Source organism: Molossus molossus, unplaced genomic scaffold (assembly GCF_014108415.1).
Source record: "Molossus molossus isolate mMolMol1 unplaced genomic scaffold, mMolMol1.p scaffold_m16_p_3, whole genome shotgun sequence".
NCBI lineage: Eukaryota > Metazoa > Chordata > Mammalia > Chiroptera > Molossidae > Molossus > Molossus molossus.
This window is the reverse complement of record NW_023425366.1, coordinates 98129063-98153340: the sequence shown is the minus strand read 5'-3', so window position 1 is coordinate 98153340 and position 24278 is coordinate 98129063. Positions and strand designations below refer to the sequence as shown.

The 24278-nt window shown below is 58.7% G+C and overlaps 1 protein-coding gene across 1 annotated transcript; it reads right to left on the bottom strand.

Moving 5' to 3' along the window:
• Positions 1-490: 490 nt before the first annotated feature.
• On the bottom strand, positions 491-23893 carry SH2B2 (SH2B adaptor protein 2). Its single transcript, XM_036280530.1, has 9 exons — positions 23839-23893; positions 11651-12378; positions 7900-8001; positions 6150-6241; positions 4741-4832; positions 4479-4640; positions 3814-4022; positions 1176-1347; positions 491-828 (listed from the first exon to the last, which is right to left on the bottom strand). The coding sequence occupies exons 1-9, from the start codon at positions 23879-23881 to the stop codon at positions 491-493; spliced, it is 1938 nt and encodes a 645-aa protein (XP_036136423.1). The 5' UTR covers positions 23882-23893.
• Between the last annotated feature and the right edge of the window lie 385 nt (positions 23894-24278).

Sequence of the window (24278 nt, the reverse complement as noted above, 5' to 3'; positions counted from 1 at the left end):
ATCCATGTTCTCTCTCATCGATGTTTCTATCACTCTTTCACTTTCCCTTCCTCTCTCTCTAAAATCAATAAAGAAAAAATAAATAAAACCCCCTCGCCAGTCTCCCTGAGCCCTGCTCTTTGGCCCAGAGACTATCTCTGTGCCTCATTCAGGTATTGCCTGTTGTCTCTTTGCCGGTGGGGAGCTGGATCCCCTAAGACAGAGCTGGATGGGGGCTGGGCAGGGGCCAGGCGGGCTCGACAGGGGGTCCCATGTATGGTATCCCCTTCTCCCCTGCAGTCCTAGGAGCCGTGCTCATGGCCAGGGCAGCAGAAAGGACGACAGGAAAGCCGGGTGCAGTCCCTAAAACAGGCTCTTTAATAACATTTATGTCTTCATTGAAGAGCTTCGCTTTTCTCACCCAGCGCTGGACTGGGGCCGAGAGGGTCCGCTGGGCTGGCGGACGCTGCGGTCGCAGGCGGGTCCGGGTGGCCGCGGGCCCGGCGCCAGGCTAGTAGAAGGAGTACTGGTTCTCCACCGCCCGCGGGCGGCCTCGCGGGCCCTCGCCGGGCGCGGCCTCGGGGGGCTCGTCCGCACCGCCCGCCGCCTCCAGCAGCCGCTCGGCGCTGTTGCTGCGGCTGCGAGCGCTCAGCAGGCCCTCGGCGGCGCGCGGGGCGGCGGGCAGGGACGCAGCCGAGGACGACGAGGCGGAAGACGACGAGGCGCCGCCGGCCTCCGAGGGCGAGGCGGGCGGACAGGCGGCGGCGAGGCTGGAGAAGTAGTGCTGGCCGGCCGGCTCGCTCCAGCAGGCGGGGGGCGCGGGCGCGGCGCTGGGCGAGGGCCCGGGGTCTGCAACAGGACACGGCGCGTCAGTGCCGGCCTGAGTCCTAGTCCCCACCTTCTCAGTCCCAGAGTCAGACTGGGACCAGAGACCCAGAGGGAGTGGCCTGGGATCAGTCCATCTGTGCCTACGGAATGCCCGGTGCTGCCCCTGAGCACCCTCCTCCCTGCAGGAATCACTCGGGCGGGGCTGGGTGGGCCTGCCCCCCTCCCCCCCCATTACAGCTACCCAAGTTCTGGCCCTCATCCCACTAGAGCTGGCTACGCTGGGATGTGGCCTGAAAGTGACTCCTTCCTCCCACTGCCCGCCTGTCTGCTTTCTTGAGCCTTTACACCTGCCCGGTGGGGCGTCTTACCAGGTGGGGGGCCTTGCGCCCGCACATAGCTGCGCAGGGTGATATCTGCGGAGCCCCCTGACTCCAGTGGAATAGGGTGGGTATGGAAGTGGCGCAGCATGTCAAGCACCGACTGGAACCACAGGTGCTGTACGTGGCACTGCCCATGGCCATTCAGGGACAGACGCAGGTGCTGTGGGCACAGATCAGCACAAGTTGTCAGTGGTGGGGTCCTGGGCTGGAAAGTGCCTTTTGGTGTCATTGGGAGGACAAAGTCTCAGAGAGGCCACATGAGGCTGTGTCAGAGATGGCTCCTAACATATGAGCCCCATCTCTGGGTGGGTGGGGGAGTCACTCCTGTGGTGGGGGTTGGGAATGAGTGGGCAGAGCCAGGCTGGAACTGAAGGGAGCAGACATTTGTCCCTGTGTTGGTAGCACCCACATCATACTCCTCACATTCCCCATCTCTAGTCTCTAAAAGCCCTAGAAGATAGAGATTACAGCCTCCGTATTAGAGATGGGGGAAACTGAGGCAGAGGGAGGGAGTGACTCACCCAAAGTTACATGGCACAGACTCATGTTCGTGTGATTCTCCCACCCTGCTGTCCCCACAGGCCAAAGCCTAGAGGGCTGGAAACCACCCTGAGGCTGGCTGGCAGGGACTGACTGCAGGTGCTTCTCAGCTGTGCCGCAGTCGGAGCACCTGGAGCTTGGGGACCAGGCTGGTGCCTCCAGGGCCCACCCGGGGCAGTGCTCCAGGGAGAGGAGCCACAGGGCTCTGGCTCCAGACTTATCTTGTTCAATATGCATCCCGCAGGAGGAAGAGTGGGGGTGCTGGGGTGTGTATGGCAAGAGGGGAGGAGAAAGGAAGGTTTCGGGGTATGCACGTGGCCTCAAGCCCAGGACAGGGTGCTGGCCTAGTCACCTACATAAAGGACAGTGGGTAGGGTGTTAGGGGGTGCTTCCATAAGTGAATTCTGCCAATCAGCAGGGCCAGAAGTTGCCAGAACAGTGTGAGCAAACCTGGGAAGCATTAATGATCTCCAGGGCAGGGCCTCAGCCCCAGAGGAACTGCCTCAAACCTGGGCAGGGCCTTTGGGGGCAGAGGCCCAGAGCAGGGCCCGAAGCAGGGTGGGTGCATCTCAGTCTTTGGGAAACCCTTTCTGACATTTATCTGAAGGTGAAGAGCTGCCTCGGAGGGCAGACACCCTCCTTCCCAGGGGGAGTGCAAGCGGGAGACCGGAGGTCCTGCTGTACCCCACCACTAACTTATCTCACCCTGCAGCCACCTGCTCTGACGGGGCAGGAGCTGGTGTGAGTTCAGTGCAGGGTCTTTCCCCTGGAAGGAGAGGAGCGTCCAGCTCTATTTCCTCCCCGCTTCTGAGCCCATGTTCTCGGGTCGACTGGGCACCATTCTAGCCTCTGGCTTGGGCATGAGTCAGATCCAGGCCCTTCAGGGAGGCTGCCTGGGGCGGTGCTGGCCAAGAAGTAAACTCGGGGCTGCCAGGATGGCATTAAGTGCCTGGTTGTCAGAGGAACTGGTAAGGGCGGCTGCTTTCCAAGGAGGTGTCCCTGGGGAGGTGCTGCCTCCTCCACAAAGTGACAACACGGCCAAGGACACAGGCCCAGGCTCGCTCTGGTGGAACGGGGTGGGTGTGGAAGTGGAGCCAGGGGAGGGCTTGCCCCGGGCCGGCTGGGGGTTAGGACACTGACCACTAGTGTAGGCCTGGAGCAGGAGGGCTGGGGTGCCCCCTCCTCCAGCAGGTACTGACAGGAACCATGTCCTGGGAGGACCCAGGCCTGGGTCTGTTTCCTTATCAGAAAGTCAGGATTGGGGAGGGGGGTTGAGGTTCCTGCCCACCTGGTCACACGGTAACCCCCCAAGTCACTTGACTTCTCAGACATGTTTTCCTTTGCACCTTAGGTCTTCACGGTGGCACACAGTGCCCTTCCTCACGAGTCCGCTCTCTGGGCGCAGTCACACCTTGCCGTGCCCTCTGGACCACCCTTCCCACTTCGCCCTAAGCGTTCTCCCTCCACTGCGCAGCTCAGGCCACGGTCTGCTCCCACTCTGGCTGGTAGGGTCAGGAGCCTTCCCGGCCCTCTGGCCCCAGCACAGCCCTCCTGCCTGGCCCAGCTCCTCCTCGCGTTTGGTCCTCTCGGGCCACCTGTGTGTGGTTCCCTTCCATGTCCCTTGGCCTGGGGCTCAGGAAGGGGTGGTGAACTGTTCTGAGGAGGCGCTGCCTGGGAGTGGGTGGGGCAGGAGGGCCTTGGTGGACCCCAGCCCCGCACTGAGTTGGCTCTTGGTACAGACCCTCAGCAGCCCCAGTGCGACATGATCCCTAATACACAGGGTCAAAGGTGAGTCCTCAGAAGGGCCTGGATCTCCTGAGTGCTCAGCTACCACGAGGGGACCTCCCCATCTGGACAATGGAGAAGCCACATCTGGGGCAGACTTGCAGCACTTCAGAGAGGTGTGGGAGGGGTCCGGGGGTTCAAGGAGCATGGCCAGGGGTAGGCCTGGCCCATGGAGAGTCATGCCACACCGACACCCACAGAACCTGCTCCTGGGGCGTGGGTGCAGCCTCAGGACCAGAGCCACCTTGGCCCCCTCCCCCAGGGTTGGCTGCTATGCCCCATGTTCCCTCTGCACACTTGCCTTGGCCTTGCCTTGGAAGTTGAAAGTCAGTACATACTCCCCAGGCCGAGTCTCACTCTGGCGGATCACGAAGAGGCCATGGCTCCGGGGCCCGCCTGCCAGCACCAGCTGAGCTGCCTTGACCCTCGACAGTGTCCCGTGGAACCAGGGGTAGTCGGACAGCTCCAGCCCAGGGGCCACCTCGGGCTCTGGCTCTGAGCCCTCCTCCCCTGTAGAGGGTGACAGAGTGAGGGGTGTGTGGGGGGCAAATACATGAGAGAAGAGATGCAACATCTCATTGGGTTTTTACATGTGAAATGCTGTTGGGTAGTTCTAGAACAAGGCTAGTTAAGCATATGAGGTCAACTGAGGCACAGAGAGGAGAAAGACTACCTGGGGTAGTCTCTAAGTCAGCAACACACGTGGGAACACATCGCATCTCCTTGTCCCTCAGCCCTGGTTCTGACCCTTCGCACCACTTCTGGGAGCATTTTCTATGGAACCCAGGGCCTGTGGGAGAGTCACGTTCCCCACTGGCCCACAGAAGCTACAATTCTGAGCTGCTGTGCAGAGGACCAGGTGGGATGAAATGTCACAGCCTCTGGGGCTCAGGAAGGGCTTCGAAGGGAGCCTGTGGCCTCGGCTGGGGGTGTAGGAAGGAGGGGCCGGGAGCAGGCCCACTGCACCTGTGTTATTGCTGTCACCACCGCTGCCGCCCGGGGAGTCCAGGGTCTCCAGGAAGGTCTCCAGTGGGACATGGACCAGGGACTCGCTGATGACATCTCGAGCTCGGCTGTGTGGGGCTGTCACCACGGCTGCTGTCGTCTCGGGGGGCCGGGGCAGGTCCACTGTTGGAGTAGAAAACACGTCTGTCTGTCTGGCCACCCGGGAGTGAGCACCCCTCCAATCCTGCCCTCCACTGCTCCAGCCAGCTCTGCCGCCACCTACCCTCCGTGAGGAGCTCACAGCTGCAGGAGGCCACGCGGCTGGCCAGGCAGCCTCCCCGTGCACAGGAGAGCTCTGTGTCTTCCTCGCTGTCCCTGCGAAGGCAAGAAAGCATAAGCTGTTCTGCCTGGGATTTGAACCATGGGCTGCTCAATGAACTGGGCAGTGGCTCACCCGAGGTCCCTGTGCCTCCATGCCCCTCTGTCACACCCTCAGCTTGCTCTGTGGCCACCATGTGTGACTGGGACATATAAGAGAGGTCTCCAGGTGAGTGCAGTCCTTCTTGAGGTCATATGACCCCTGCCCACTAACCCACAAAGGGCTGGCCTCCTCCTGGGACCCCATGGCATCTCACAAAGGGTGGCAGGGAATGGCAGTGGGCAGGGTCTGGGCAGGGTCTGGGCAGCTCCCTTCCCTGCCTTGGGCCTTTGTCTGCCCATCTGTGACCCAAGGTGTCTGGGATCGTGCCAGCTCTAACATACTGCAAGGCTCACCTTCAGAGGGTCTGGGGAAGGAGTCTGCAGAGCAGATGGTTGGAAGGGTGGCAGGGGATGGATTATAACCACTTTGGGGATCGTGGGGGGTTGAGGGGGCTGGGCGGTACTCAGGACTTTAATTGTGCTTCCTTAAATGAAGCTGTTAATTAGAAAGCAGCAGCCCCTCCCCCTGGGGCTTGGCTCACCCCATTAGCCAGAAGAGCTGTTGCCAAATGCTCTCCGGCTGGTCTGCCTGCCCCTCCTGCTCCTGGCGTCGGAATCTGCCCTGGATGGTGCGGCCAGTCTCCCTGCTGCTCTTCCTACACACATCTGACCGAAGCTGTCCTCTGCTTACTACCAGCCATGGCTCCCCACTGCCCCTCACTTAGCTTCCCAGGCTCTCATCAAAGTCCCTCCTCACCAGCTCTACTTCTAACTACCTGAAGGCCTTGATGTTCCCTGCGAGTCCCAGGCTCACACACAGCTCCACACTTTCTGCAGGGCTGTTCTCTGCCCTCCTGTGCCCCAGCCTCCTCTGCCTGGCTCAGGCCCACTCCTTCTTTCAGCCTCAGGGATGATGAGCACCTCTGCCAGCACGCTTCCTCTGAGCCCCAGGCCACATCAGGGACCTCCCCTCCAGCCCCCACCCTTGTACCTTTGGGTCACCTCCCCCATCAGTGCCCTTCTCCTAGTGGTCTCAGGCTCCCCTGGGGAGAGAAGAAGACTTGACCCACCTTCCTTCTCCATCCCCAGGCCCTGGCCCTGCAGAGCAGACCTCGAAAAGCCTGTTGGGGGTAAGGGTGGAGGTGGGGGCCTGGATGAGTGGCCAGCAGCAACCCGGATAGCACTGCCATGAGAAAAACCCACTTCTGGAGCTCAGCACCCGAGAGCTACCCCTACGCTGTCCACCTATCCTCGGGCCACGTGGGCACTCACCCCGGGTCCACGCAGCCCTGGATGTCAGCCACCCACGAGTGCTTCTGCAGTGAGTCGATGGTCTCCAGGATGTACTCGGCTCCATTCTCCACCTGGGGAAGGGGCGCCGGGAGTCCAGATGGTAGCCAGTGCCCTAACCTCCCACCTCAGCAGGGGGCTCTAGACCCCAGGACAAATGGCTCATCCTACCCCTTCCCCACGGTGGCTCACTAGTGTGAGCAGCAGGGAAGACAGTGGGGCCACCATCAAGCACCACCCCAAACCTGGGCCAAGGTCCTGGGGAAAAGCCTCCCCCACAGTCTCAGCAGCCCCTTCCTCTGGGTCCACCACGGGGGTGACCGGAGAGGGTGCTCAGCGCTGCTGACCTCGGGCCCTGGGGATGCAGCCTCAGAGGCCATGCTGCCTGGGGAAGGGTGGGCTGGCACCCTGGAGATGGGGTGAAGAGACCTCACAACCCTCAAGTCAGCCAAGGGGCCAGCTGGCTCAGCACACTGCGCTGAGGGGCCCACCTGCCTCAGTGCCTGTAACTGTGCCTCTGAGGCCATCCCCCCGGTTCAGCAGCCTCCGCAGGGGGAAGGGAGGAGGGAGAGCTCTCGCGTGGGCCAGGCCCGCAGCGCCACCCCGCACATACGTTACCTGGTGAACTCGTCCCTACGGGCCTGGGAGCGAGGCAATATGCTTTCCCCACTGTACAGACTGAGCTCCAGAGAGGGCAGGTAACTTGCTTCAAGTCCCACAAGCACTCTGTGGCAGTGCGGGGACGTGAGCCCAGGTCTCCGGGGCCGAGGCTGCGTGCTCTCAGCCTTCTGGTGTGTGCCTCACTCACAGTGCAGTGGCTGGCCTCCCAGCATCTCAGAGCTGGGAGGGTTCTCGGAGACCACCTTCAACCCCTCTCTGAATAGATGGGGAAACAGAACCAAGGTGGGCTGGCAGGTGAGCTGTTCAGGCTCAGGGCTTCTGAGCATAATCAGCAGCATGGTGGCCCCTCAGCCGTCAGGTGACAGGCTCTGGACCTGTCTCACCCAGCAGATGAGAATGCTGGGCAGGGAGGGGCTGTGTCCTCAGCCCCCAGCCTGGGGTGACTCAGGGTAGGGGCCTGGCAAATGTTTGCTAAGTGAATAAGGGAGTTCGTGACTGAACAAACAGGGGAGAACAAAAGCATAAGCCCAATCAGGAGCCTGGAGGAGGTGGGGGGGCTGCTCCATGCAGCTTCAGGTGGGTGGAATCAGGTCTCCTCGGGGACTTGGCCTCACAAACATCCTCTAATCCACTGAGGAGGCACAAGGCAAGTTGAACAGGCCACCCCAGTGGGTCCTGGGAGGACAAGCTGTCCCCAGTCATACCAGGTGCCTCCCTGCCCACCCTTAGTTCCCACACTCCAGTGCTCTGCCACAGGGGCATTTGTATAACTGCTACAGTCTGGCTACCAGTTTGCCTGCCCATGGGGTGGGTCTGTGCTGGCTCCAGCGGGGGAGGGGGAGGGAGGAAGTGAAACTCAGAGGAGCTTCACCTAGGCCCAGGAGGAAACAAGAACAGGGGCCCCAGATGGTGGGTGAGACCCGGGCACTCAGCCCTAGAGCCCAGGCCTGGATTCAAGTCCTAGCTAGGTGTTTGGCATCTGTGTAGGGTCCTAAGATCCTCCACCCCAACCAGGGATCCCTCCCCCTGCAGTGGCCTCAAGCTGTGCTGCCCATGAGGGAGGTGGCCTGGGGGCAGCCGGAGGATCTGTGGGGCCAGTGGGGAGACTCACCTTGAGCACAAATGTGTTGTCCTTCTCCGGCATCTCCAGGGGCATGGTGGTGCGGACTTCGATGATGGCTGAGAGAGGGATGCTGACCTTGGGCCTGGAGGCCTGGGAGGCCAGAGGAAGGGGGAGTGAGGATCACCACAGGGCCTCCCTCCCGCAACCCTCTCTATGCTCCCCGCCTCCTGGAGGTCAGGGCAGCCCTCAGCATAGAGTGCTGTCGCAGCCCTGGCACAGAGATGTTCCAATCCCCATTTCACAGACAGGTAAGTTGAGGGAGTCTCTGGAAACAAAGGGACCTCCCCATATAGTCACACAGCCAGCCAGGGACAGGGCTGGGACTGACGTCTGAGTCTCCCACTTTTGAGCCCTGCAGGGTGAACAGCACCTGGGCTGCCCTTCTGCCCATTGCACCCATCAGGTCTATGGTTTTTACATTTTTGACCTTGACCCATAGTAAGAAATACATTTGACACTGCAACCTAGCACACACACAAGTAAAAATATCTCTGAAATAAACGTTTCAGCAGACATTATTTACCCTGACTGTGTATAATGGAGCGCACTATTTTCTATTTTACCCAAGTTCATTTTTTTTTATCCTCACCCAAGGACATTTTTCCTTTTTTTTTTTTTTTTTTGTTCAGATAGAGTGGGAGGGAGAGAGAGGAAGAGAGAGAGAGAGAGAAACATTGACGTGAAAGAGACACATCGAGTGGCTGTCACCCGCATGACCAGCCAGGGCCGGGGACAAACTGCAACCCAGGTACGTGCCCTTAGCGGGAACCGAACCCGGGTCTCTCCGGACCGCAGGCTGACGCTCTAACCACTGAGCCAAATTGGCCAGGGCCCGAGTTCATTTTTTTAAAAAGTGCTGGTCTCCTCCCTCCAACTAGACTTTCCAGAGCACGGCTCTGGAGCCCCTGACTCAGCCAGGGTTCCTGGAAGTGAGCAGGCTGTGTCTCCCGGTGCAGGAAAAGGGACCAGTGTGGGGGTCAACCAAGGTGAGCTGGCAGGACTCCCAGGGAGGGCTGCTCTGTGCTTGGTCCTCCTGGCTTTGCCCCAAAGCTCCTGGCCTCGACCTGAAGGCCCCCTGAGGCTGGCCTGAGACTGAGATTCCTGGCAGGGCTTGGGCTCCAGGACAGGGACTTTCTCAGGAGGAAGGGGGAGGGCTACGCATTGGGTGGGCAGGCAAATGGGAATTCCTGGCAGCGCTGGCTGTCATCCAGAGTGCAGGGCAGGGCTTGGGGTAGTGATGGAGGGGCTAGGCTGGCCATGGAAGGGCACTGACCAGCCACTGGGTAAGGCCCCCTGTTCTGGAGTGGGTGGAACAGACAGAGGTCAGCAGTGAAGGCCTAGACTGGTGACTCCGGCTGGGCTCCCACTGGCTGGAGGTGCTGATTCCTCCGCCTGGCATTTGAGGCCTATCTGTTCTGGCCCAGTTGCCTTCCACCCTGCTCAGGCCACATCTCACTGTTCCCTGGACAGAGCCATCGGGCTGTTTCATGGCTCCAGACCTTCGCTTACTCAGCCTGTGCCTGCAGAAATGCCTACCCTGGAACCCTGCTGCCTGGTGAACACTCATGCAGCCCGAGTTTCGCCTCCTTGGGGCCCCTGAAGTGCCCAGTGCTCACCCCATTGAGGTTTACCATCCAGTCCTGCAAACACCGGTCACCTGCTGGCTCCCACAATGGCAGGGGCTAGCCTCACTGTTCCCTGGGTCCCCAGGGCTGGCCTGGCAAAGGGCTGTGAGGGGACAGGAGGCCAGAGACCTGACTCATGGGGCTGTGTGAGAGGAAAGTTGGAGGATCCCAGAAAACAGCCCCCAAGCCTGTGGAATCTGAGCTTCTGTCCGCTCCAGGGATGCAGCTAGGTCTCCAGGACACATCAGTGGGGCATATCAGCAGGGTCTCCCTGGGGCATACATTTGGGAAAACAGACTTAAGCCCTTACCATGGTATGATCTATCTTCCTAAAATGAAGGGCTGGAGGCCAGAATGGGGGGTAGGGTAGGAAACAACCTGCCTTCCTCCGAGGTTGGAGACGTGACCCCTCAGGAACCATGCCCCCTGCCAGTGGTGAATGGTGGGCTCAGAGGGATAACCAAGAAGGCGCCAGCTGCTGCATCCTCTGCCCCAGAAGGCAGCAGCCGCTGCTATTTACAGCGGGGCACCTGTGACTGCCACTCAGGCCTCTGCCTCTGCCCCTTAGGTGACCCTGGGGGAGCTCCACCTCAATTCCCACCCCTTAGTGGGCCTCAGTCTCCTTGTCTGATCAAGGGTGGAGTTGGGCTTCGAGGTCTATGATTTCTCTCCAGGAACTAAGCAAATAGCCCTTGGGAAGTCTGGGGTGTGGCCCAGGACTCAGAGAGAAAGCTCTTCAGACAGTGAGGATATCACTTGTCATGTGGCTCATGGGCACCCAGCCCTGGGTAGTTCACACCCTGCCCCTCCAGTGGAACCCACAATTCTGACACACTGGGAGATGGGGATAGAGGTGAGAGACTCAGTTGACTAAAGACACTAAGGATAGAGTGGGCCCAGAGGTAGGTGGCAGCCCTGGGTGGTTCTTGGGGGTGCCGCTGGCTGCTGCTCCAGCACAACCTCCCCCCGTTCTGAGCCTCCCAGTACACAAGGAGCTCCCACCTCCATGTTCCTTTCGTTCCGCGACCACCAGGGTGGTAGGTATAATTAGCCCAGCTCTGCCACCCACAAGCTGTGTGACTTCGGGCAGGCCAACCCCACCCCCCAAGTACTCATTTTCTTTTCTGTGACCTTGAGACTATGAGGCCCACCCTTACTGGAGTAAAAGGAATTTGCGACTCCCACCAGGCTAGGCACACAGTGGGCTCTCAGGAAACGGGCACTATTGTTACAGTTATTCCCTTTCCAAACCCCACAGGTTTGCGTCCCTGGAGGAAACCCAAAGCTGTGCCCAGGGCTCTTTCGGCGAGCCTCCAAGAGTGGGGAGAGGACAGTGTCTCAGGTGAGCAGCAACGCTGCTGACAGCTAGAGCGTAGCTTTTTTTAATCCTCACCCGAGGATATTTTCCCATTTATCTTCAGATAGAGTGGGAGGGAAGGAGGGAGGAAGAAAGAGAGAGAGAGAGAGAGACAGACAGACAGAGAGAAACAGTGATGTGAGAGAGACACATTGATTGGTTGCCTCCTGTACGACCCTGACCGTGGACGAGCTGCAACCGATGTACGTGCCCTTGACTGGAATTGAACCCATGACTGGTCTGTGGGCGGATGCTCTAACCACTAAGCAAACTGGCCAGGGCTAGAGCTTAGCTTTTGAAACCCAGGCCAAAAAATGGCCACCTGGGCAGGAGTTAAGCTGCAGCCTGGCAGCCAAACTGAGGATTCACAGATTTCCACCAGAATAGATGCAAACCTCCAAGGAGCCCCCTCAGAGCGTGCCACTGTCATTCCCCGCCCTCACTCCTGAAGGCCTCCTCCCTGGGAGGCTCCAGCCACCGAGGGGTCCCAGACAAGGAAGAGAGTGGGTAGGGAGATGAGGTTTTCCAACACCACAAAGAACAGTACCCCAGACCTGTCCTGTAGCCAGAGAGCCTTTCTGACACCTCACAGGTGCAGGGAGGCCTTGAGGGGTGACTTGTGAGAGAGGCAGAGTGGGCCCACACCCCAGGATCCTGACAGTACACCACCCTGCCAACCAGACCAGGTAATGCCAAAGCCAGCCACTGGTTGCGCCCACAGCACTCCACAATCCTTCAGGTGGGGATTGGCGCTCACCTTGGGTGGCACGAAGAACTCCAGGCGGAAGCGCTCGCCTGCCACAGCCCTGCGCAGGAGCAGGCGGCACTTCTGCCACTGGGCAGTGCCACCTGGGCCCGTGGCTGCATCGTCTGCCACCATGAATCGCAGTGCGCCCTCGCGTTGGATGTCCACCAGCTCCACCTTGGATGCCAGCGTCCGCGACAGCCGCAAGCGCCTTGTCCACTTGTCACGTGGCTCGGCCAGGGACTCGGTGGCCCGTGGGGTGGCATCGGGCTCGGGAGAGGCACGCCGGTGCCACATGTCACGCATGCCATCCACCACGCACAGGCTCATGTTGCGCAGGGAGAAGCCCTTGCGGACACGGGCCTTGGCTACCGCGTGCGCTGCTGACACGTCCTCCGAGCTCCGCGAGTGGCCGCAGGACGCCGCTTTGAGCACCGCTGGCTCGGGCTCCATGGCGTCGGGGTGTTCGGCCACCTGGGCCACCAGCACGCGGCGCACCTCCTCGCTGAAGACGTCCAGGAAGTTGGCGGCGAAGTGGCGGGAGAAGGAGGCCCCGGCGTCCGGTGTGTCGTAGGCTGGGTTGTCCCGCAGGAAGCGGCAGAACTTGTGCGCGAAGTCCACGGCGGCCGCCTGCGCATGCAGCTCGCAGAACTGCCGCCAGTCCGGGACCGGGGTGGCGGCGGTGGCGGGGCCGGAGGCGGCACCATTCATGGCTTCCGTCCCATTGCAGCCCTCTGCAGCTGCGGTAAGAACAGCTTGCGGTAACTTTGTGACCTCTGACCAGAGCGCCCACCTGTCCCCTCTCTGGCCCTGCTCCCCCAGGGCTCCCTGGGGTTATGTGGTTCTGTGTGTTCGGGATGGAGGGGCAGTTCTGCAAAATGCAGCCTTTCTGAGTAGCACGTGTGAAGAGGACCAGGGAGGTAGGAGGCAGTGTTTGCAGGAGGGGAGCCCCCATTCACTGTCTCTTCAAAGAGCAGCCTCAGTCAGAGAACCCCAAGGTAATTCTGGGGGGCAGCAAATGGAGGCTGGGATGAAAGATGCCTTGAAGTGAGGTCCCCATGAGCCTCACTTCCCTAAGTAACCTCTTCTGAGGGCCCCAAGGCCCGGTGGACATGAAGTCACATGCAATCCTCTGGGCTCTACTTTAGAAATATGCCAGGAACCCAACGTCTCCTCCACTCATTGCCATCTGGGGACCCACGTAACCTTAGTAGTCTCTTCACTGGTTCTCCAGAAGCTGACCTCACCCTGTAGTCTGTTCTCCACCCAGGAACTGAATCATCATTTCTAAAACATAAGACAGATCAGGTCCCTCCTCTGCTCAAAATCCTGCAATGGCTCCCATTACACTCAGAGTAAAAGCCAAAGTCCTACCCCTGGCCCCAAAGGCCTCACATGATCTGCCTCCGTTTACCTCTCTGAGCTAACCTCCTGCCACTCTTCTTGCCCATTCGGCTCTGGCCGCAACTGCCTCCTCGTCATTGTGAGAGCATACCAGTCATATTTCTACCGCAGGACCTTCGCACTTCCCTGGAATGTTCTATCCTTCACATTCTCTCACTTCCTTCAGGTTTCTGCTCCACTACTATCTCCCTGATAGCCTTCCCTGACTACTACCCTACTGAGAATAAGAAATGCTCCCACTCCACCCAGCCGCTGGCTTCTCCTGCCCTTTGCCCGCTAACTTTCCTCCATAGCATTTGCCCCCATCTGACATACCACTTACCCACTTGCTTGGTTGTTTTCTCCCCTTCCTCCCCTCCCCCTGAGAATGCCAGCTCCACAAGACGGGTATTTCAATTCTCATAAGGGGCTGTGTCCCCAGTGCTTGGCACATGGCAGGAACCTTGTAAACAATGAATAAATGAACAAATGAATATGTTTGGCATACTGGGCATGTCACAGCTGTCACCACCTAAGCTGGGGCCTGGGGTCACACAGCTTGTTAATGACAGGCCTGGGATTCTCACCCTGACTCTAGGACTTGGGGTCACCTCCTAGTGTGGATCAAGTATGACTAATTTTTCATACTGGCATTGAAAGCACTGCCTCCTCAGACTTCTTTCCATCACAGTGGCCTGCACGCTGCATTTGTGTTCCCACCTCCTGGAGTCCTGTTCCCTCCAGAGTGCCCATCCAAATCCGGCCCCAATCCAGGAATCCTAGCTGTCTCCTCACCCCAGCTTCCTACTCCTTATTCCCAGCCCCCGCCCCCAGCCCTCATCACTTTGGATTGCCAAACTACTGGGTATTTGGGGGCTTTGCCTCCTTGTCTTCCAATGTGGTCATCACCCCTGGAACAGCCCAGTGTTTATGCAACCCTCTCCCAAGGCTAGGGTGAATTTACCCGTGGGGAATAAGGGGTGATGTGGTCCTGCCCTGCCATGGGGAGCCCATCTGAGGGGACCAGCCCAGTGTTAGGGGAACTGAGGCAGAAGGTCATGCACTCAGCTGCCATCTCAGGATCCCACATTTCCTGCCATGGCCCTCGTGGCTGTTGGGAGTACCATGTCATCTCTCCTCTAGGATCCAAACTCTGTAATTAAAGCAGGTAAAAATAGCTGCCCCACTTCTGTGAGATCATGTGCAGGGCCTCTGGGCCATAGGACACTGGGAATTCCCTCTCACCTTGGGGCAACCTCCGCCATCGATCTGCAGTCAATAACCACAGGACAGCCCCAGGGAGAAAACAGGCCACTTAGCACAGAGGACAGTTTCCCAAACCAGCAGGTCTCCTGCTCTGGTATTGCGGGAGAGGGCAATAGGGAGCTAGGAAGATTTCCTGGAGGAGGTGAGGCCTACCTAGGGTTTCATGCCTCGAAGAGGAAGAACAGCACTTTCCCTATAGGCCTGAGCAATACCTTGGAGGCGGATTTATCAGGACATGGGGGGAGGGGTTGAGGAGAATGGGGGCTGAGGCACCTATGAGCTTGGCTCATGCTAAGCCCCTTTAACGCCCTGCTCTTTTTCCTTTCTTCATCTGGCTAAATCCTACTTATCCTTCCATAACTAATCCATGGCCACTTCTTCCAGGAAGGCTTCCCTGACCTCCCCCTGCCTCCCCTGCCAGGGGGCATGAGTGTCTCCTCTGAGCTCCCACAGTCCCTCTAGCAAGGTACAAATTGCAGGGTGCTCCATATATGTTTCCATGTCTCTCCCCCGATCTGGTATAGGCACTCTTTGGGGGCAGAAGGCAGGCCTGAGTCATGTCAGTAATGGAAGTAGAAGCAGAATTGCACCTGTTACCACCACCAAGGCCTCCAGAGGAGGACAACTAAGGCTTCAACCTGCCCTGTGGAGGGGGGCACTTTAGAGGATGGAAGTGGGGAGGAAGTCCTGCAGCTGAGTCTATGAGGGCCAGTCCCCATGCTCCAAGCCTATCCATTTTACCCAGCAGGGCAGTGTTCCCCAAAGTGGCCACCTCCCCATACCCCGTACCACTGAGACCACCAGGCAGATCAGATTGGGTGACATGGCAACCTCGGAAGGACTAGCACTGGAGCCAGCATCAAGTGTTGATGCCCTTGTTTGACATAATTTTGCTTCCAAATGGGGTAGGTGGGGACAGGGAGAAAGTCAGTTTCAGTTCCCCATCCTCTGACATTAATCCCTGTTCCTCTCTGCCCTTCCTGCTGGCTGACAGCATTCTTGGCAAGAAAGGGCAGAGTAGAGAGACAGGGCCCTGGGGAGAGGCTCTCACAGGGGGCCCCCAGCTTGCCTTCACTGGAGTTAGGGGTGGCCTTCAGAGAGGAATCTGCAAAGGATATGGTGGGTGTGGCCATGTCCTAGGCAAGGACTGGCTTGGGAGGCACTGGGAGGATGGTCCTGTCTTGACCTTCCCCATCCACCCTTGCTGGCCGGCCAGCAGTCTATAGGCCTGATGCCCAGCACAGCAGCCCCAGTGTCCCCTGGGTCCAGCCACACTACACAGAAGTGACAGGGTTTGAGCAGCCAAAGATAAAAGTCATAAGCAGCAGGGTCAGCAGGGAGCCCCATACTTAGAGATGGGGAGACTGGGGCCCAGACATGCCTCTCTGCAAAGGGGAGGCTGCAGGTCACATGGAAGAGGGCTCAGACCCAGAAGGGCAAGGGCAAGGCTGTGGGCCAGAACTGAGGTGGGACAGTGCAGGGACCTTGGTTGACCCGGACTCAAGGCCTGACCCCACTGTTCTCTGGGTGAGTGCATCCTCCTGGCCCCAGGGAGCCAGAAAAGACCTGTGAGTCAGGGCAGGGCAGTGAGGATGGGGCAAAGGGAGATGTGGGCTCCATCTTGGCCCAGCCCTTGGGTCTCACCAGGCCTCGGCTTTTCATCAATAAAATGGGGTGCTGGAACAGTAGCCTCTAGGGACCCCTGACTGTGATGGCCCTTGGACATTTTTGACTGGGCCCTTTTGTCACTCCACTTGGATCAGGGGCAGGCAGGGGGGCTGCCTCTTACCTTCACAGGCTTCTTTGAGGACTGGGGCTGGGCATCAGGTGCTGGCTCCCCAGGGCCCTTGGGTGGGCAGACCACCCTCCCTCAATCATCACCCATGGTTTTTTTGTTTTGTTTTTCAGGCTCAGCTGGGTTTTCTGGCTTCTCCTCCTGGAAACATGTTTTTCCCCCCCATCTCAGTAGGGCTGGAGCAGGATGGGATGGGGCTTCAGGGAGGTGGGGTGGGGGATCCTAATAGAGTCTCTGTCACCTTTCCAAGCCATGGACTCTCCTAACCCTTCAGACGGGAACCCAGACAGAAGACCCTCCCCCACCCGGACTCAACACAAGTAGAGGCCTGGGAGAGGGGGCGGCTGGCCTTCCGGTGGTAAAAATAGCGCTGACAATTGGAAAGAAAAAGAAGACCAGTTGTCAACCCCCGCAGCACGCAGTTCCGGATCCCAAGGCCAGGTCATTCCTTAAAATATTGATGAGGCGTCTTAGCTAACTCCCGCTAATGCGCAGAGGACCAATCAATCCACCACACAGAGGGTGGTTGCCTGGGGGGCGGGGCCGCCTGGCCCACACCCACAGCCCCCGCCCCTTCAGCAGCAACGTTTCTGGGGAGCTCTAGCTGGAGCCGGCCTCCCTACCACACTAGGCAACTGACACCCAGGGAAGGGAAGGAGGCTCATCAGTGCAAACTAGCAGCACCCTGAAAGGCTGCCTCTGTGGGCTGCACCTAGGCAGGCCCTGGACAGCATCCTCCACCACCAAGACCTCCCCCATACCCTTCTCCTGCACCCCACTCAGCTCCATGCTCAGAAAGGTACACCCACAACCAAGTGTGGGCAGGGTGGTGAGGGTCAGAACTAATGTGCTCGGTTCTGGCTGAAGTGCCCACCCCCTCATAGAGCATTCATGATGGGCCCCCAATACAAAAAGTGGAGACAGCCCTGGCCAGTTTGGCTCAGCGGTTGGGTTGGAGCGTCGGTCTGCGGTACAGAGAGACCTGGGTTCGGTTCCCGCTAAGGGCACGTACCTCGGTTGCAGTTTGTCCCTGGCCCTGGTTGGTCGTGTGGGTGGCAACCACTCGATGTGTCCCTTTCACATTGATGTTTCTCTCTCTCTCTCTCTCTTCCTCTCTCTCCCTCCCGCTCTGTCTGAACAAAAAATGCAATAATGTCCTCGGGTGAGGATTAAAAAAAAAAAACAAAAAGAGGAGACAAGCCTCACTTGGCAGTTTCTTGTCTTGGGAAGCTGGCCTGTGTTCACTGATGTCCTGACCTCTGGGCATCTCAGGGCCAATCCAGCCCTGCACTTTACAAGGCTCCTTCCATCCTCCATCCTACTGTTCTTCCAGATGCCCTCCTGGCCTCTGTGGGACAGTCCCCTCCAGCTCCCTCCATGCACCTCTCCCCATGCAGGACACTGACAGCCTTTGGGCGGGTTGTTCCATCAGCCAGGAGTGCTTTCTGCCCACTGGCTGCCTGAATCTCTCTCCCATGACGATGGAGGCACAGAGTACACAAGGCAGGCACATTCTCTGTTTCACTGTTGGCCATTTGGGTGTTGGTTCTCAAGTTTACTCCCCACCTTACCCCACCCCTCAGAAGTGTCCCCATTGGGCAGCTTCTGAAACAAGGCTTCCTGTGAGAGTGAGGTGTGGCTGGAATTCCCCGACCCTCCCTACCCAGAACATCTGTGCTCCCTCATGACCCTGCCAGAAGGCAGAAGCAGGCATGATTCTAGTCTTAACACTCTTGAACCTGCTGGGACATTGCTGCAGACTGGGTGTGGGAGGAGGACACTCTGACTAGTGACTGGGACAGGTGCAGATTAAGGTGCCTCTGTATGGGTGAGTGGAAGGGGGGCATGCAGGTGGTCCTGGCTTTTCTGAGCATCAGTTTCCATAGCTGTAAAGTGGAACCATCCTGCTCTCCCACACAGATTGCTTCATGGTCCAAAGCCCCTGCTGAGGAGCATGAAGAACATGTTTCGGAGGCAGCTCTGTGTCCAGTGTACCCTCACATCTTTCACACAACCCCCAGCCTTTGTCACTTCAGGAGATTGGAAGACCTCTGCGGAGCCTTCTAGCTTTCACTGACACCCTGAACCATGATAGGCCCTGCTGGCGCAGACCTGCAAACTTCCAATCCTAGAGCTGCATCCAACAGATGTTTCCATCACAGGGGCCCCACTGCTTTGTGTCTCCCTACCTCCACATCTGGTCATTTGATATACTGGGACAGTAAAGTGGTTAAAAGCCTGAAATCTGGAGCCAGACCTCCTGGGTTTGAATTCTAGCTCCTCTGCTTCCTAGCTGTGTCACTGTGGGTAAGTGACTCAGCCTCCTGGAGCCTCAGTTTCCTTATCTGTTAAAACAGAGGGTGCTTCCAGCAATGACTGTTATCAAAGGGCTGTCATGAAGATTAAATAAGTAATTTGCTTAAAAATAAAGTTCTTCTGCTTCTAGTTCCTAAATATCTTGCATTCATTCTCTCTTTTCCTCCCACTGCTCTGGGCAGACGCTTCCTCCCTTCTTCCACTGTCCCTCCCACCCCCTGACACATCCAGGCTCCATAGTATAGCCAAGGCCACCTTTTTAGAACCCAGTTCTAATTGAGCTATGCCCTTATTTAAAACCCTCTTCCTCTCACATCTTCCCTGACAGGAAGAGAGGGTTCTGGCAAGGGAGGTGACTGGCCCATCATTCACTAGATTTATACTGGGCTCCCACTATGTGTCAGGAGCCATGCTGGTGGGCCATGGGCCACAGACGGATGAGAGAGAATGTAGAGCTAAGGTCAGATCTGCTCTTTTTTTGTAGCAGATGCTACTCTAAATAGGGCCCTGTAGAACTCTCCCTTTGAGGGCCCAATTGGGTTATGTAGGCCCTGACTCAGGAATGGAGATGTCCACCCCTAGAGGAGAGGGCTCTCTGACAGGCTGGAGGGCAGGAAAATCCAGAGCTGAGCCCTGTAGAAATTAGATGTCAGATAAGCAGAGAGTGGGGCCCGGGACAATGAATTACAGCAGGACCTGGGGGCTTAGGAGGAAATCCCGTCCTCCTTCAGGAGCACCTGGCGCTGGACAGTTCCTGGAGAGGCTGTGCGGCTGGAGAACAGGCTGGCATGGCTCTAGCTGCACTAGCCTTGCCCTCCTGGGGTTGCAGAGCAGAGGCATCACCACCTCTCCAGCCTCGGCCTGAGCCTTGCAGTCTCTCCATCTCTCTGTGTCATGGATCTCCCCTTGGCCTTGATTCATACCTCTCCCAGACCTCCCTGGCCCCTGACTCAGCCCCTCAAACCTGCAGGGCGCTACCCTCAACCCCTACCATTCGGCCCACCAGTCTGCCTTCTGGCTTTTTCATGACACACATACCATGCCTCCCCCTCAGTACCGAATACCCCAGAACTCTGGGTATTGTGGATGCTTATAAAGGTTCGCTGGGCCTTTCTCTGAGCAATTGAACTCTGCCTGGCTGATACTCGCTTGTCCTCAGCTCAGAGTCTTAGCGCTCAGCCTGGCATTGCCCCACCTGCTCCACTCCTCTGCCCCAATGGTTGGCAGGTTCCGAGGCCATAGAGGCCTTGGGAATGATTGCCTCCTTTATCCTGTCCCTGCCTCTACTTGGCCCCCCTGCCCCTCCACAATGCCACATTGCTGTGGCCTATTGTCACCAGACTGTAAGCCCCCAGATGAGTGTTATACCCACCATACAACCCAGCTGGGCCCTATATACAAAGGGTTGGAGCATCTGGAGAATAGAACCCAAACCCTGCTTCACCTAGAGGAGCCGAAAGATGCTGTACTCTCACACACTGATGCCCTGTCTCACTCTGCCCAAACAGGTATGACCTCCTCCAGATATTGAGAAGTCACATCTGCTCTCTCCTGAGAGCACAGCCATAAAGACTGACCCAACCAGGAGAGGGGGTAAGAGAAACTTCCCCAGACTCCAAAACTGCCACCACCCTTCCAAGTCTAATAGGGACAGTAAGGTGTAGAAGTGAGACAGGCTCCATGATTGAACCACAACCCCATAGGGACAGCAGCCAAGAGGCCCAAGGCACCTAAACCCCTAATTCCCTGCAATCCAGGATAGGTAGACAGTTTAAGAGATAAGAACCAGGCTCTTGTTAGAGAGAATTGTTTTGGAGGCCTGGTTTGTGGGCTGAGTGACTTCGGGCAAGTCATTTCCCCTCTTTGAACCTCTTTCCTTCTCTGTAAAATGGGGATAATAATAGCACAAAACCCACAGAGTTGTTGTGCAGATCAAATAAGAAACAGCATGAGGTCATTAACCTGGCAGGAGTCAGCTTGAAACCAAATGCTCACAGCCTTGGTGGGGGGACAGGCTCCACATAACTGGGGGATCTTACCTTCAACACTCCCCAGGGTGTGAGTGCTAGGGGTTCTTCCTAGGAGACCCACTAAGTAGGGAGAGGGGTTTAGAAACTTTAGACAGGTTTTCCACAATAAGGGTAAGAAATGCATTAACCCTCCATTACTTAGAACCATTCAACTAACTTGAATCAGAACTCTTGCCCACCATCATTGATGCTTCCTGGAGGGTGAGAGTAGAAGAAAGCAGCTTCTGGGAAATTGCCTCTGAGACCCCCCAAATGCTCCGACCCACACCAGCCTAACAGCACTGCCTCCACTGCCAGACCTCTCTCAAAGTTCCTAGAGCTGAAAGGTTCTAGGTTAGTCCCCAACCTGGATGGAGCAGCATGGCTGGGAAGGAAGAGATTTGTTCAAAGTGGGTGGCAGAGTAGGGGAGTTCAGATCATATCCCATCAGAGGCAGCCAAAACCTCTTGGGATAACCACCCCTGCTCCTCCTGCCCTCCCAGAGGTGCTCATTCACCTCATACTCAGTGACCTGTGTTGGAGGGGACAACTCTTGCTGGTCACCCAGCTGGGATGGAGGCTGCACCATCCCCATTTTACAGAGCAGATAATGGAGGCTCAAAGGGCAGAGGTAGGGTTCAACCCAGGTTTGACTCCAGACACAGAGGCTCTCCCCTGTACCAGCTCAGTGTGAACACAGATTTTGGTCTAACATGTTCACTGTCACTCCTAAGGCTGCCTGGTACCCCTGCGCAGCTCCCGAGGGGCCCAGTCACTGCAGACTTCTCCCCCTGAAGACCTCATTCCGTGGGTTACTGGGGGCCCAGACGGGTCCCTTCCCTGCCTGTCTTGGCCTGATGGGCTGGCGCGGTTCCGGGGGCCTCGCGCTGCCCTCAGGTTCATCAATGGCCAAGGCCGAAAGGCCTGAATGGAGTGCACGAACCCGCCCCTTCTTAAAGGCGCCGGCCTCTCGGGCACCCTCCTCCCCACTATCCAGGGCTGCAGGAGAGCTCCCGGGGTGGGCGGGTCGAGAATGGTAACCAGGAGAAAGAAGGCCTGGGCCGAATGGAGGGCGTGCCGGCCCCGGCGACTGTGGTCTGGATTGGGTCCCTCTGGTGGCCCTCACCCTCATTCCAGGTTGGCCCTCCCCGTCCCCACAGTCTAGGGAAAAGACCTGGCACCCCTCCACCCCAGCCAGAGCCTCCTCCTCTAGGGGCCCGCTGCTTTGGCCCCACCGCTGGCCCTGGGCCCCAGGAGGGGGCGGGGGGCACAGCTGCTCCGGAGGCGGCTCGGTTCCTCCTGTTACTCCACCTCGGCTGGGATAGGGGTCAGGGAGCCGATCCCCGCAGGGGGCGCATCTCCGTCGCACTCCCTCCCACCCGCGCACACAAAGACGACACGCGCGGACCCGGGACGCGTGCGGCCGCGCTCCTCTGGGCAGCGGTGCGCACACACACGCATGCCCTCAGGGACCGATGGGGTCCAGGGTGACGGACGAGGGGACGAGGGAACTGAGGACAAACAGGCCGTACCTACAGGCGCGCAGCTGCGGCCGGGCGGGCCGGGGCGCCGGCGGAGCGCTGCCCGGACCGCGGTCGGGCTCCCTGGGCCCGGCGGCTCATGGCCTGCGGCGGGTTTATGCTCCCTCCGGGCGAGAGGCGGCGTTGGCTGCAGCTCCTCCCTTTCTCATCCACAACCTCGAAGGCTCGTGCGCTCTTCGCGGGCCCAGCGCGGCCCCGGCTCGGATCTCCCGACAGCCAAGCCCGGCGCTCTCCGAGCCCACCTCCGCGCCGCGCGTACCCTGCCCGCTCCCCTCCTTGTGCCCCCCGCCCGCGCGGCGCGCGCCTCCCCGGCCCCGCCCCCCGCGCGAGTCCCGCCTCCCGCCCGCCTCGCAGGCCCCGCCCCCACCGCGCCCCCGGCCCCTTGCAAAGCGGGAGCTGTACTCGCGGCTGTGGTGGGTTGGCGGAGTCCTGGAGTCCAGAGGGGTTAAGAAAGGGCCTGCAGCCGTCCCGTTTGGGGCGTGAGTCCGCGACCGCCTAGTCTCACGGAGCCGGCCCCGGGCCAGGCGTCGGAATCCCCCCGGCGTGGGAGCGTTCCCCGGAGCTCGGCGGTTGGGGGCTGGGTGGGTGGCCTGCGTGGTGGGGCGTATGGGGCCCCACCCTTTGGTGACGGTCCCCCGGCGGGGGTCGCCACTGCACCAGACCCTCCGCCTCTGGGACAATGGGAGCCTCGAAGAGGCCCAGATGTCACAACCGGGGAAGTCGATGTCTGCTTCTCGTAAATCCCGAGGGTGAGCACCACGCCCCCCTCCCTCCAGCCCTCCGGTTGCCGGAAATCTCACGAAGCTACAGGGCAGGGAAGACCTGAGCAGGCCCCCACCTCTCTTCGCTCCACTTCGTTGTTCAGAGGTCATACGGGGCTGCTAGTGGTCTACAGCCCTGGCTTCCTCACCCCTGCTCCGCTCCACAGCCCCAGAACCCCCGCATAGGTTAGGGCAGAGGCCGGTCTGGCTACGAAAGCAATGACTCCTGCTAGCCTTTGTGGCACTTGTGGGCTGACCCTTGGGGGCCTCCAGGAGACCTCCGAGGAGGGGGGAGGGACTCCAGCTGGCCTGGAAGGGGTCTGAGAGGGAAGGCATCAATCCGTGTAAACAGAAGTGGGTAAGAGCTGCTTAGTGATTAGACCTATTGCTTGCTCCTGGGGAGAGGTTGGGGTCCCCGAGCTTCTCTCCTCTTCTCCCTCCTGCCCCCAGCCCCAGGCCCTCCTCCTCTGCAGGCAGTTAGACCAGCGTTTCCCTGCCCTCACTAAACCCTCTGCAGCCCTACCTCTGGCAGTTCTGCAGTCTGCTAGGGAGTGCCTCCATCTGTTGCTCCCTCCCACCCTTAGTGATCTCTGATGCTTGTAGAGGGTCCTTAACCTTTCCCAAAGCCATTTCACATCTAATTTTCCAGGAAGCAGGACAGGCAAGGACTGGTTTTTATGTCTTGTGGATGGAAAGCATGGGGTAAGAGAGGAACAGTGGGTTGGTGAAGGTGGAGACTGGCCAGGAGCCCTACCTGGACCTCCTGCCCACCAGCTCTGGGCTGCCCTCCACATGGGCTCTGAAGTAAGGCAGTCCTTGTCTGAGGCCCTGGAACCTAGCCCTTCCCTTCCACACACATACCAGCTGCTCTCTCAGCAGGATATGGCCAGCAAAGATTTAATGAAATCTTAGATGTGGACCAGCCATTGATTGGAGCTGCACACTGGCCTGGAGCCTGGCTCTGGGAACCAGGCCTATGAATGAGTCTGGGAGGGGTGTGGGAATGCGAAGGTGGGAGGATGACTGCCTGTAGAGTGGGAGAGAAGCCAGGGAGACTCCGTACTGGGTGATGGGGCTGTGGACCCCACCCTCCTGGGAGATGGGAGAACCTGGCCTCCAGAGGACTAACCTGGTTCCGAGTAGTGGGCTGAGATCCACTGATGGGCTGTCATTGGCCAGAGAGGATCCTGGGGTATGAAACTGTGGGTAGGACAACAAGTCTTATCCTCAGGGAGGAGGAAGTGAGGAGGAGCCAGCTGTTTAGTGACTCTGACCTACAAGGAGGAACCAGTAGTGGGAATGTGGAAGTGGCTGGGGTGGGGTGGAGAGACTGATTGGTCAAGAGCATCTCCGTCATGGGGACAGGAATGAGGGTCAGGGAGGATAGGGCTATCTGAGGTTCCTGAGGGCAGGAGGCTCTGGAGCCTTGGAGGAAGTGTGATGGGGCAGATGATGAGGGGTTTTGGGGTGGGACCCCAAAGGGGGGGGCCCTGGGTATACAAGCTGTAGAGTGTTCAGGACTGAGACAGGGATAGCACTGCAGGGTGGGAGCTGGGTATGGAGCCAGTG

Excerpts from the sequence above, each read along its gene's own strand:
- SH2B2 (XM_036280530.1), bottom strand. The coding sequence starts at position 23,881 with ATGACAGCCCATCAGTGGATCTCAGCCCACTACTCGGAACCAG. Across the intron at positions 4,833-6,149 it reads CAGGGCTGCGTGGACCCGGG|GGACAGCGAGGAAGACACAG; the intron begins GTGAGTGCCCAC and ends TTGCCTTCGCAG. Across the intron at positions 4,023-4,478 it reads TGGTGACAGCAATAACACAG|GGGAGGAGGGCTCAGAGCCA; the intron begins GTGCAGTGGGCC and ends CACCCTCTACAG.